Consider the following 13,910-nt stretch of genomic DNA (forward strand, 5'->3'; position numbering starts at 1 on the left):
TAGTCTAGAGTCTAGTGCAGAGCTTAAGAAGCTCCAGCCATGGTGCCCTGCTCATTTTGCACCATGCCCTTCCCCCAAAACAAATGCTGTCTGCTCTGGACCAGCTTCCTACTGTCTAAACAGGGTGTCCAGGAAAGCATCTGGTTAAGGTCTCAAGGAGTGACCTCCATATGAAAAGGAGGCTGAGAACAGATGTGAACGATGTGAATATTCCCTGTGCATAATCTTTCTCTTGAGGTCTTTGTTTACTTAAAGGTGCTTCCCTTGTCTCCTTACTCAGGTGGCAAACCTGCTGAGGCTCTTCCAGATCCCTCAGATAAGCTACGCCTCCACCAGTGCCAAACTCAGCGACAAGTCGCGCTATGATTACTTTGCCAGGACCGTGCCCCCTGACTTCTACCAGGCCAAAGCCATGGCTGAGATCTTGCGCTTCTTCAACTGGACATATGTGTCCACTGTTGCTTCTGAAGGTGACTACGGGGAGACAGGGATCGAGGCCTTTGAGCAGGAAGCCCGGCTGCGCAACATCTGCATAGCCACTGCAGAAAAGGTGGGCCGCTCCAACATCCGCAAGTCCTACGACAGCGTGATCCGTGAGCTGCTGCAGAAGCCCAATGCACGTGTTGTGGTCCTATTCATGCGCAGTGACGACTCCCGGGAGCTGATAGCAGCAGCCAGCCGCGTGAACGCCTCCTTCACCTGGGTGGCCAGCGATGGCTGGGGTGCACAGGAGAGCATCATCAAGGGCAGTGAGCACGTAGCCTACGGCGCCATCACCCTGGAGCTAGCATCTCACCCAGTTCGCCAGTTCGACCGCTACTTCCAGAGCCTCAACCCCTACAACAATCACCGCAACCCCTGGTTCCGAGACTTCTGGGAGCAGAAGTTCCAGTGCAGCCTCCAGAACAAGAGAAACCACAGACGAGTTTGCGACAAGCACCTGGCCATTGACAGCAGCAACTATGAGCAAGAATCAAAGATCATGTTTGTGGTGAATGCAGTGTATGCCATGGCGCATGCGCTGCACAAAATGCAGCGGACCCTCTGTCCTAACACCACCAAGCTCTGTGATGCAATGAAGATCCTGGACGGAAAGAAATTGTACAAGGATTACTTGCTGAAAATCAACTTCACGGGTAAGCAGTAAACCTTTAAGCGTCTTCTGTGGTGTAAATAGGTGAACCCAACCAGGAGCCAAATGTCTCTGCCCCGGACCAGACATCCCTGCTTTAGAAGTTTAGAGACACACAAAAGGGGGTTCATAATCTTAAACATCCCAAGATGCAATGGTAGCCCTTTGATAGTCTTGTTCATTTTTTGACGGATATCTTGGCTGGTATACCACAAGAAAGTGAAAGGCCCTTAGGCAGGGTTGATGGTCCTACTGTGGCAGCAGCCAGGATGGGCCCATGCTACATTGACTCTTTCTTGTTAGCTGCAGGGTATGACACATATGATAGGGGCATTTAATTTTCTGTAGCAGAATTGGCAACTGTCTAAGGAACACCAATTCCAAGCTTTCCTTGTGGGTGATTTGAGCAAAAGAATCTTATAACTGTCACAGTGGGTGAGTAAAAGTCACTTTTCCCAGGGCCTAATTAGGGACAGAATAAAGAAGACAACCAGACAACCATGGTGACTCCCAAGCATCATTCCCCTGGGGTTTTAGAAGTTGTGGGTTCTCTCAAATTACAGTATAAAATGCAGCTTTCTCTGTGATCCTGAATAGAAGCAAATTGAAGACTGATTGAAGTCATTCTGATCTGTAACTATGCAGTGCCACAAAAAAAAGTATTGCTGTTTTTAATTTACTTCTAAATAAGACATACATATTTCTAAACACAATTTCACATTAACATATTAAAAAGGATCTTTAGATTTTCATCCTCATGGATGCTCAATGGCTCTTAAAAATTAAAGCCAAATTATAAAATAGTAAGTAGTATTTATTGTAGTGATCTAAGGTGTTCATATGCCTACACAGTTAAGTCTACCATGCCATGAGGCAATGATTCTGCTCCACACTATCAATTTCAATTTGTCATCTGAGTATTGGAAGTTTATGTGCTTAAACAATACATTCTGGAGCAAGTAGAATTCTCATATTTACTTTGTAGGTGTTCCCTGGATTTCAAGTGCTCTGTAACATTACTGACAGTCATGAGGAAGGACCCAAGGCCAACGGCTTCTATCCCATAATTCCCATACACTTCCTGGAAGACTTGAAATTAAGCACAAAGAGCCATTGTGCAGTTTGCCTTTTTTTTTTTTTTTCTTCATTCTCTCCCAAGAACAAAAGTAAAAGAAATAAAGTCAGCATACTTTTTATCCATATGATGGGTACAACCTTGTACCATTAGAATGGTTACTGGAAGTACTAAAAGTTAAATATTTCTTGTCTTTCATCTTCACAGTATGTCAATTCATATAGAAACAAACAAACAACAGAAAAAAACAGATTACTAATAAATTACTATTTCTCTCAGAAGCTCTTATCAGATTCTACTGATGTCTCCAAAGACATTGGGAAGGACCCTAAAGTTAGTACCAAAAGGTATCTTCCCTTCAAATATATTTTCCATATGAATTTTCCATAAAGACATAATTCCTAAAGACAATATCTCAGTACATACTCCACCCTGTGTAGATTACCTGTGAGATAAGCATTTCTCTTTTTTCTCCACATATATTATTTATTGCTACTCTTCTATTTGTCCCTCACTTTGAGAATATATACAACATGTTCATTCATTAACGACCAAAATAAATGAAACTCACATTTCAGAGATCCTTTGCAAGATAACCACACATCTTCCTTCATTCGACTGCTTGGGTCATAAAAAGCCAAGGAAAGTAAAGAAAGAAGGCCAGAATTTTGATAAAGAAAACAAACATATCTTCAATTACCGGTGTCGATTCTACAATTCTCTTTGCCTGTGCAGACCTAACCACAAAGTGCCATTCCGCCCTTCTCAATTAGTCAGACATTACCCATCACTCTCCATTTATGAGGAGAGTAAGAGAGTGAAAAACAGATTTAAACTACAGAAAACACAGGTAATTTAGACTAGCCACAAAGTAAACATACGTGGAAATAAGAATTTCATGCCAAGAATGCATTATGAAGATTCTAAGATTTAAAAAATAACCTAAAAGGATATTTCTAAAAATAAAACATTGACTATATGAATCTAATCCTTCACTGAAAGGAATATGTATAGAATAGAACATAAGCTGTGTGTGTGTATGTGTGTGTATATGTGTGTCTGTATGTGCATTATATGTGTGTGTGTGTATTTGTTGTATATATGTGTGTATTTTTGTGTACACAGGTAGTGAGAGGTGTGCACTTGTACTGGTAGGTGCAGTTGCATGTAACTTTTTAATGTGTGTGTGTGTGCATATATGTGTTGATATCATAGGTCTTCCTCAATTGTTTTCCACCTTATTTTTTGAAACAAACTCTCTCACTGAACTTGGAGCTCATCATTTGAGCTCAGTTGTGTAGCCAGTGAGCTTCATGAACCTAAATGTCTGAGCCTTCTCCGCACTGGGTTTACATGTATACACCACCACCATACCTGGTTATTATGTGTGTGTGTTAGGTCCAAAACCACATACTCATGTTACATGGCATGACTAAACTATCTCCCTAGCTCCATAGATAAACATATATATTAAAGCTTAGGCATGGATGAAGGATTATAAGCATTTACCCAATGGTACTGCCTTGATTAAAAATTTGTCAAGGGAAATCCTTACTCGGTTAAAAGTTGCAAATCAGATGTATTTTATGTTTTATTTTCTGGTTTTCTGACTTGCATACTGACTCAGTGAAATAAGCATTGCAGTCAGCACTAAGCTAAGGCACTCCCTCATCTGTCCAATTGGGGTGAAAAGTCCTCTCCCTGACATGTGCTTCTACCAAGTACATCCAAGATCCTGTAAAGGGAAAGGAGCTATGTATAATAGCTAGGTTTTTATAAGACTTTGGCCACATAGTCCCTGGTGTTTTGCTATGCTCTTACTAGGTAGTCCTAGTATTGCCTAGTGTAAGCCTTAGGAAGTTAAATTAGTTTGAACATTCATTTGCTATGTAGTAGCCGTACTCTCCTGGCCTACAAAATAACCACTGCCCACCTCTCTAGACAAATCTACAATTCTTTTCTTTGTATGAAGATTGCAGTTCCTCAAATATATCATGCCTTCACTCCCATCTCCATACCTTGTGAACAAGTTAGTTCTTCCACCTAGAACATTGTTACTTCTCCCCCATCTGCCATTTCTGCATTTTTCAAGTCCTTTACCTTATACCATCTTCCTAGGCATGAAAAATATATTGTGAGCTTCATCTTCCAAATCCCCCTATTATCTTATCACTATGAATCTTTTTTCTGTACTTCCAGCCAGCTCCCCAATAATGACAGAGACTTCTTACTAATTATGAAAGCTCAGTCTACAGCTTAGACTTGTTGCTAACTAGCTCTTAAAACTTAAATTAAGCCATTTACATGAATCTACATTCTATCATGTGGCATTACCTCTCTCCCATCTTGGGCATTATGTTTCCTCTCCATATGTCCTGATATCTCCTGTCCCTCAATTCCTCCTCCTCTTCCTTTCTCTCCCTGGAAATCCCTCCTATACCTCCTAGCTAGCTGTTAGTCATCCAGCTCTTTACTGAGCCAATAATGATAATGATAAATCTTCACACACTAAACAAATATCCCAGAACATTTCCCCCTTTTGTCTAAATAAAAAGGAAAGGTTTTAACTCTAGCATAGTAAAACTATATACAGGAATAACAATTATTGGGTAAGAATTACATTTACAATATCCATCTGTTTTTGGCAAATCCAAAGAAAATATTCCATTACCTATCCTATCTTGGTGAGTCAAAAAATTTGTACCTAATTTACTTTCTATTCTAACTTATATTACCAACCCAAAACTATCTTCTTAGACCTCAAAACATTTTCTTAGATACTTCTAAGCTTTTCTAAATTTGGTAACAAGGAAAACTGTTACTACAACTATCTTATCTTCAGCTCTATCAGAGACCCAAAAGGATATAGTATCACCTGAGTAAACAGAAAGTATAGAGCAAAAAATCTTCCAAAATGACAGAGACATCTGGTTTCCTGGACACTCACCCAAGGTTCCTGTGCAACATAGGGGCATCCATCTTCAGTCTACAAGACCAGAATATCTGACAGATATTTCTGTGAAGCAGGAATTTTTGAAGGACTGTCCCACCTTGTCTTGGCAAAGTTAAGAAATCTTTTTTTTTTTTTTCTGCGCATCCAATTTGAAGAGCATATTGCCAGCAGTTGAAGCAAGGGTGTTGTGTTGACCAGTGGATAACTTTTGCTACAAAAGAGAAAACTCCATATGGAGGTTCTTCGATTCTCGTCATCCTTTTATGAAGTAGATTGGTGATGCCAGGAGCAATATTGAAATAACTTAAATGCCATATTCTGTAGATCTCTGAAATATTTTAATAGCACTAAAATATATCTGTTTAACCTTTAAAACAGAGCTACAAATTTGATTAATATAAATGACTAGCTATTAACCTATATTTCTTAATTTTATATATATGTATTATATTTACATTTTTTAAATGATTTGCATAAGTATAGTATCTTTAAAAAGAATATGAACATATACACAGTATAACAAAAACAACCTTAAATTTGTATCAATATACAAGAATCCTACCAATATAAAATATTTGAAACTAGTGGTTATTTAAATGTAGGGTCAACAATCCACCTTTTCATACCATCATTTCTATATTGTATCTCCCTTTTTTTCCCATCAGAAAGAGATCCTTGAATCTAATCTCCTTTTTATCCTGAACATGACCAACAACTACTTGTACCTAACTGCCCCCCAAAACTGATGATAAGCATCCATAATACACCAAATGACCAAAAGCTCCACCCTACCTCTTCAGAATGTGGATGCTGTGCTCTCCAGACTTTTTCCTGGGGGTGACAGAATTCTTGGAAAACTCTGACAAAATTGGGATAATAGTCAAGTCTTAGGAGAGCGAACTTTATCATTTGCTCGCTCTTAGTGTGATGGGAAAGTATAGGGCTTACCTGAAGTCCTGGCTGGAGAAAGATGTGGGGCTAGACCATATTAACTAGCAGCTTTGAAGTTGTTCTGGAGGCAGAATTTTGAGAAAATTGCAACATAGGCATTCTGAGATGCTGGATCACCTGGGCTACTTGTCTTCATTGGTGACTTATCTTTTCTATTTGAAAAATTTTAAAGGTAGCATGTATATCTGCATTAATATAAGTATAGAATTGCAATGTGCACAAGTCAGCTAAAGATGATTTTCTGTTCTATGTTTGAGCAGGGAAAAGGCATTTGTCAAATTTATCAGAGCATTTGGACTGTATAACCAACCTGTAATATAAATCTCCACTCATGTTACATGAAAGAATGACATGTAATAATAAGTCATGAGTACTCTGTAGCCAACAAGATATACCATGTCATCTAGTCTCAGAACTGTTCCCATGCCCAGGGATCAACAACATATATATAAAACCTGTCTGGTCACCTCATTTGGCTTTTTAACTCATGTCTGTAGTCAAGATCCTCAGGAAACCTCACCCAATCAAATCTAATCTTTATTAATTTTGAAGAAAACCATAATTTTTGTTTACTATGGAAACAAAGACATAAGTTCTCTCCCAATGCAACATTTTTTCTGACTTTGATTTTGAAGTTAAGAAATTTTTAAAATATGTACATTGGTTCAATTCAGCAGTTTCCATAATCCAATATTTGTCAGAGGCTATTGTCTCTTTGTGTATTAGTATTGAAAAAAAAATTCAAAGTCAGCAATACTCCATAAAAAATCCAGACACCCTGTGTACTTCTCATCTTTACATAGCTTAGTTTTTTATATTACTTTACTCTCTCTTTAAAGACTTTATTATTTTAAAACTATTTTTATGACTGTTAATACCCATTTTCTTTTCTTTCTTCATCCCCTAAGCACATTTTTAAACATACTTTATATTTATAGAAGTTTTCTGTGTCTGGATCTGGCTTTACTAAATGTCTGCAGTGTTCTCTGACCCTGTGAGACACATCTTAAACTGGCATGTCAGTCATTGTGTGGCTCAGCTTAGCACATGGTGCTTTTGGCTGGCTGCAGCCACAGGCAGCAACCAAGAGCTATGTCTGTACACCAACAAGTACCACCCTGCCTGAGAGACTGCAGGACTAGGAATTCGCATCTAGCTCCTTGTCCAGAATGTTTCTTAGCTTTCTATGCCCTGTGTTTGGATATTTAAGCCCCACACTGGGCACCATAATAATTAATCTTTTTCTGTGCCACCAACCAGCTCCCAAATAATGATATAGACTTCTTATTAATTATGAAAGTTTGGCCTATAGCTTAGTCTTGTTCCTAGCTAGCTCTTATAACTTAAATTAACCCTCTTGTATTAATGTACATCCCACCATGCATCTTGCATATCCTGTTTCCTTTCCATGTCTCCTGACATTTCCTGATCATTGATTCATTTTCCTCTTCCTTTCTCTCCCCAGATATTTCACCTATACTTCCTTCTTAGTTATTGGCTGTTCAGCTCTTTATTAAACCAAACACAGCACTATATCTTCACACAATGTACAAATATCCCACAATTCCTCACCAGTTCCCTGCATGGTCCAAATTACCAGTCTCTAGTCTGGATTTCCATGACAGCCCCCAGATTGCTCACTTTTGCCCACTCCTCTCCAGCCCCCACAACCTATGCTCTAATCAACAACAAAGCAGAATAAGCATCTCCATGAGCTTTGAGCAGCCCGGCCTCTTCACTCATTGTCAGTCAATACATATCCCTCCCATGCCCTACAAGTCCAACCTTTGTTGCTTCTCCCCACCCTCACTGACTAGACTCCTTCTAGCTTCAGTCCAGTCACTTTTAATTCCAGGGTATGTGGGGTTACTGTCTCACTGCCCATTGTCTGCATGGAATTCTTCCCCACACACTCCACGACTAATAAACCCCTTTACTTTCTTTGTGCCTTCACTTAAGTGTCACTTTCTCATGGAGACCCACACTTGTCATTCTTAAATTTTAATGCATTTCTCGCCATTCTGACTCCCATCAGGGTCACATATTTCCCATCAATATGTTTTACATTTTTGCCCCATAGGTGGTTGTTTATATCTTGTGTCTTATACATTGTCTTTTATTGCCTTTTTTATTCACTATTGTTTTTTCCTCACAAAAGAAGTTTCATGAAAACAGAAACTATTGCCTATTTCATTCACTAATGCATCTCAAGTATGTTATGTTATCCAATAAGTATTTACTGTGAATAGTGTTTCATAGCCAAAGTCATGTTTTCTTACCATATGTTCAGATTTTGTTGTTGGTTTTTTTTTTCATTTTGGGGATTATAATATAATTACATCCTTTTCTCCTTCCCTTTCCTCTCCCCAAACCTTCCTGTATATCCCTTTCTTGTTCTTTTACAAGTTCATGGCCTCCCTTTTCATTAATTGTTGCTATATACATATGTATGTATACATATACATATTTTAGCAATGTAAGTATAACCAGCTCCATCTGTATAAATGTGTGTGTGTCTGTTTGTGTGTGCCCGCATGTGCGAGTGTGTGCATGCATGCATATGCGTGTGTTTTCAGGGCTGATCATTAGGTAATGAATAACCAATCACTGTGCTCTTTCTCCAGAAGACTATTTCTCCTGCTGTCACAATTTCTTAGTTGCCTCTAGTTCTGTGTGTAAAGTTGGTGTCCCTTAGGTTCTACTTTCAAGAGTGTGTCTATTATTGTTGGATATGTGAAGTTACAGAGCCCAGTCCAGTGGATACATCTATGATATGACTCTGGCACCTGAGGCTCAGGGAGCATTGTGGAAGAGGAGGTGGATAATGTACAATAGCCAGAGGAGCATGGTATTTGCTATGAGCATGAATCTGTTATATGTCAGAGCTTTTCCCAAAAATGCTCACTAGCATGACTGCTTAGACTGTAAGTTCTTTAAAGGCATAGAGAATATTGTCTCTCATTTTAAATACCCAGCACAACTTCAATTGTATAGCAGGCACTATAGAGCACTATAGAAATATTTACTGAATGAACAAAGAATTAGAAAAATAATCATCAGGTTGATAATACGATTTTTTGTGACATTTTAGTGTACACACTTTATCCATTGCAACTAGATTTTAAGAAAAGGTATGCTGTATGATTCCCAAAATGGCTTGCTTTAATGTGAGCATTCTTCCCCTGTTATTGTTTTCCTTGATATATCTAAAACTAAATATTATCAGTGCTTGAGGTGATCTATAATTTCCATACAAATAACACATAGGGGAGAGTGAGTCACTCAATTCATTCATTAGATAAGAGGAAAGGCTAGTATTAAATGCACCACACTGAACCCCATATTGCTTTAACACATTCATAAAGACACTCTGGTAGGTTAAGGTCTTTGATCCCAAGCATCTATAGTCTCTGACACACAGTATTACCAAAATGCTCACTGAAGGGACTTAAGCTTAAGGCTAGTTGATGGGTTTTGAGGAATGTTTTCTTCCTCAATTCCTTTTTCCATCCTGCTGATGTTCCTTGGGTTGCTTTGTCATCTAACTATTCACCAAACACCCACACTTTTAGAGTGAGCATTAAGTTCTAATGCTTGAAATATTCTCAAAAACTGAAGCTTAAAATCATCTTTTGATTATTAAAAAAAATCTGTGCAAAAGAGTCATTACATCTATAATTCTAAAGTTATTAACTAGAAATTCTTTTAGATGTCATATGACATTCTAAATTAACCAGAGTAAAATTCTATGTGCCTCTTAGGTAAAAGAAAATCTTAAACTACTCCAGAAAGGTCATAACAGGAAACAGAGACCTCATAAACCTTTAAAGAAATGCAGTGTTACTGTGTTCACAATCTCCCCATGAGACCATTCTGAGAAAATAGACACGAATAAAATCACAGAATTACAAAAGGCCTTCCGGAAAAAATGAGCTTGTGTCTACTCCTCACTTGACAAAGACAAAAATTTAGAATATCAGATTATTGTCTTCTCTTAGTAAAGCACACAGACATGAAGTCAACTGTCACAGTGACATTATAACTAGAATATATCCAATTCAAAAGAAAATGAAAGAGCTGTCACTTACCTAATACACAGGCAGTGGTGCCCTGAGACATTTCTAGGCATTATCTCAGGAATCATTCAAAATAGTCACTCCCTGGTGTGAGATCACGAGGCCAAAATGGTTAAAGCTGATAGATTAGAACTTGACACAAGAGAGATGTATTCAAGATCACATAATGAATATTGACTAGACAAGTTATCAAAGACTAGACTTATTTCATTCCAAATGTGCTTAGATATTATATTTAGATCTGGGGACATAGGAAATAAGACAGATACCCTCCTTGTTTCACACAGGGCACACCACTGTCCAATCTTCAGAGCCTCCAACATAAAGCTCCTAGATTGTTAGGAGCTACAAGATTAGAAGCCTTCCCTAGACTTTGTTCTGTTTGGGTTTCAGTCTTGGTTTTAGATGGGGAAATTACTGTATGTCTTATTCTCAAAAAATACCTGAACCCCATGAACAAAACTTAGTCCTATGGCTTAACTTAGTGATGAGATCTGTTCCCTAGTGTTTTGGTTAGAACTGAATAGGATGAATAGGCAAAGTAGATTTCTAAATCTGTAACTATTTACTTGGTTTTCTGACTTTTCCCTCCTTATATGTCTTGGTACTGTAAAAAGAAAGACTCCTGAGGTCAGAGAACCAGAACCTGCTTGATTTGATTTTTATGTTTACAATTCTCCACACGGAGAAGAATATCACACTAGGAAAAAGTAGTCCATCATCACTGCTCCATTCACCTCTGCCTCTGACACATCCAATAGGAACAAAGATCACAGTTGGGACTATAAGCACAGAGCACAGCCAGGAAGGGCATATTTTCTGGGACATTGCACTTCAAGGAATACATTTTAACTGGCCCCAACCCAGCAAGGCTTTCCTCTTGAAAAGTACAGGGCCATCCAAGGCACAGTAAGGAAGCCAAAATGGTAATGGCCACATCTTCAGATGAATGGGCTTTGAAGTCCCTGAAAGAGCAAACTGCTCTTGATCTTGCTTCCTCCACTGGCACATGCCTCGTTCCCACAAAAGCTCAGACACTGCCCCAGCTCTTCTGATCAGAAACACTTCCAAATGCAAAGACAAATATCCTGCATGCCTTTCCTCTCCTTTCTTCTTGGCCAGCTTCCTGGGGTTACAAGAATACGATTTCAAGTTCTCAGAGGGCACCACAAATGTGCGCACTTATTTGTTTATGCACTGCAAATCTGTGCTCTGCTGTCCTAGAAGCTTTGGGAATGGTTTCCATTTTAAGACTGAGTGGTAGAGAACAGAAGCCTGTAGGAAATGAAGTTCCTGACTGGGGCTGATGTTTCCCACTCTGGCATCTTTTTTATTAATATTCTCATTGGAGTTGCTATTATTATTACTGTTTCAGAATCCTTAATTATCCTGATTTATGCACATAACCATCTTACCTATGAAACAGGAAATTGAAATGTAGACCACTCCGATGGAGCATGTGAGAAATAGATTCTACTACCTTGTAATGTACACCCAGAAGTATCTCTTTTTCTACACCCCCCAAGTATTTCTCTTCTTTCCCACCCAGCACTATTTATTTGCAGAAACAATGCAAATGAACCTTACAAGTTGGAAAATAACTTGAGCATATGTCACTGCAACTAACATATTGTTTAAAAATCAGTCCACCCTACATTCCTAACATTTTGGACACCTTGGTAATTATGCCATAACAGCCTGTCTTCTAAAAGACTCTAGTTTGGAAATATTGTCACAGTAAAACTTAAACTATGTTTTGTGAACCCTTTCATGTACCCTTTTCTAAACTATGCTTCTTCAAAATGGTGTTGGAAAAACAACACAGAGAAAGAATTCAAAACATCCTTACCAAGGCACCAATCACATGTTAAATAAAAGGATTTTTCTTTACAGAATTTAAAGGGATTAGATTGTCACATGATGGATCCAGAGAACATGGGAAATCCTTCCCAGAGTTAAGCTTAGCTTAACTTAAGTACCAAGTATGATGCTAATGCTGAGCTGCGCAGTGAGCACAGATTCTGATGATAAGGGATGCTTCCATGATTATTTGAAGAGTGTGTCTGAGACAGCAATACTTGGATGCCTCTCCAACCTTTCCTCTTTTGCTTTAAAAATATAATAAGCACCCACAGCATTCTTAGTCACTTTGTAGGATATCAGCAAGGTTACATTGTTATTCCTCAAGTTTCCTACAAGACCTGACATCTGTAGCTCATTCATCCAAACCTGTGGGAGTCAAAATAAGTGAGGATTTGGCAGAAGCCTTGGAAGGTAGTAATAACATTTTAGAATGCCCAAATATTTAATTCTATCAAAAAGTGTAAGCAAGTTTACTATACAGTTAAGACATCTTAAAATTCTAAATAGAAATGGAGGAGGAATGGGGGGAGCAAGAAAAAGGGGATGGGCTGGGAGGGGAGGAGTGAGGGGAAAGTACAGCCCAGATGTAAAATAAATAAATTTCAAAAATTTGCAAACTAACATCTGAGCTGAAATTATCCCAATACACATGAGCCAACTGTGCCAGGTGTGATTAGGTGTTCTAGGATTTGGCCATTAATATTAATCTGCCCATTCTTCATGCACTGTTTTAAAGCAGTAAATAACACAGTTTTTCAAGTGTGCCACAGAAATGGAAACTTAAGTCAGTTCAGGGCACTTTAATTAGTTAGCCAATTCAGAAAAGATAATTGGTTTTGGCTTAATTGTAAACTTCATCCTATACTGAATCCAAGTTTAGGAGAACAGTTTCAGAATCATTAGTCTGGATTATTTACATTTTTTCCCCTCTGGACAGGATTATATACTCTATGTCTATAATAAACCAGCTGGCTATTTCAGATCACATGTTTTGCTGTAATAAACACAAACTGGTTCATGATGAAACAAAAATAAGATTGGAACTTGAGTGATATAAAGCTAGCCCTTTATAATAATTTTTTTAAAAGATAGAGGAGATTTGTAGACAAGTAATGACATACACATCATTAAGACATCATAATATTGTGAAATTTTTAGAGAATTTTTGGAATTTAAATGTAATTGGCACTGTGTAAAATAAAAGTCAATGTCATATTTGGAAATATATTATGTACATATATACATGTAACAACAATTAATGAAAACAAAGGACATGTATTTGAAAGCCGATAAGAAAGAGTATAGGGGAGGGTTTGAAAGTAGAGAAGAGAAGGGGAAAACTATATAATTGTACTAAAAATCTCAAAAACAAAAGAAAAAAATCCCCGTGCTGAGGAGATAGCTATCATTGCTGGAGAGGCAGAGACAGGAGACAGGAGGCCAGCTACTCTAGCTGAAATAGTGGTCTTCAGGTTCAATGAGAGGCTCTCCTATAACAAGTATTTCTCTGTCCCACCAGCCCCCAACTAACAACACAGAGACTTATTAATTATGGATGTTTGGCCTTAGCTTAGGCTTCTCCCACTAGCTCTTATAATTTAAAATAACCCATTTATATTCATCTATGTTTTGCCTTGTGTCTCTTTACTTTTTATTTCATTCTGTATGTCCAACTCCCTCCATTTTTTTTATTGGTGTCTGATGCACACCTAGATTTATCTCTTACTTCCTTTCTCTCTGCCTGGAAATCCTATGCCTCCTGCCTAGCTATTGGCTATTCAGCTCTTTATTAAACAAATCACAGGAATATATCTTCACACAGCATAAAATATTCCACAGCATTTACCTACTTTGTCTAAA

The 13,910-nt window shown here is 38.2% G+C and overlaps 1 protein-coding gene across 1 annotated transcript in view; it reads left to right on the forward strand.

Moving 5' to 3' along the window:
- The window catches only part of Grm3 (glutamate metabotropic receptor 3), a 205,045-nt gene that overhangs the window by 134,980 nt on the left and 56,155 nt on the right, over nucleotides 1-13,910 (forward strand). Inside the window, exon 3 of the mRNA XM_051174578.1 lies at nucleotides 281-1,136. Coding sequence (XP_051030535.1) covers nucleotides 281-1,136 — 856 coding nt within the window. The remainder of the gene's footprint in view (nucleotides 1-280; nucleotides 1,137-13,910) is intronic.

Source organism: Phodopus roborovskii, unplaced genomic scaffold, assembly GCF_943737965.1.
Source record: "Phodopus roborovskii unplaced genomic scaffold, PHOROB, whole genome shotgun sequence".
NCBI lineage: Eukaryota > Metazoa > Chordata > Mammalia > Rodentia > Cricetidae > Phodopus > Phodopus roborovskii.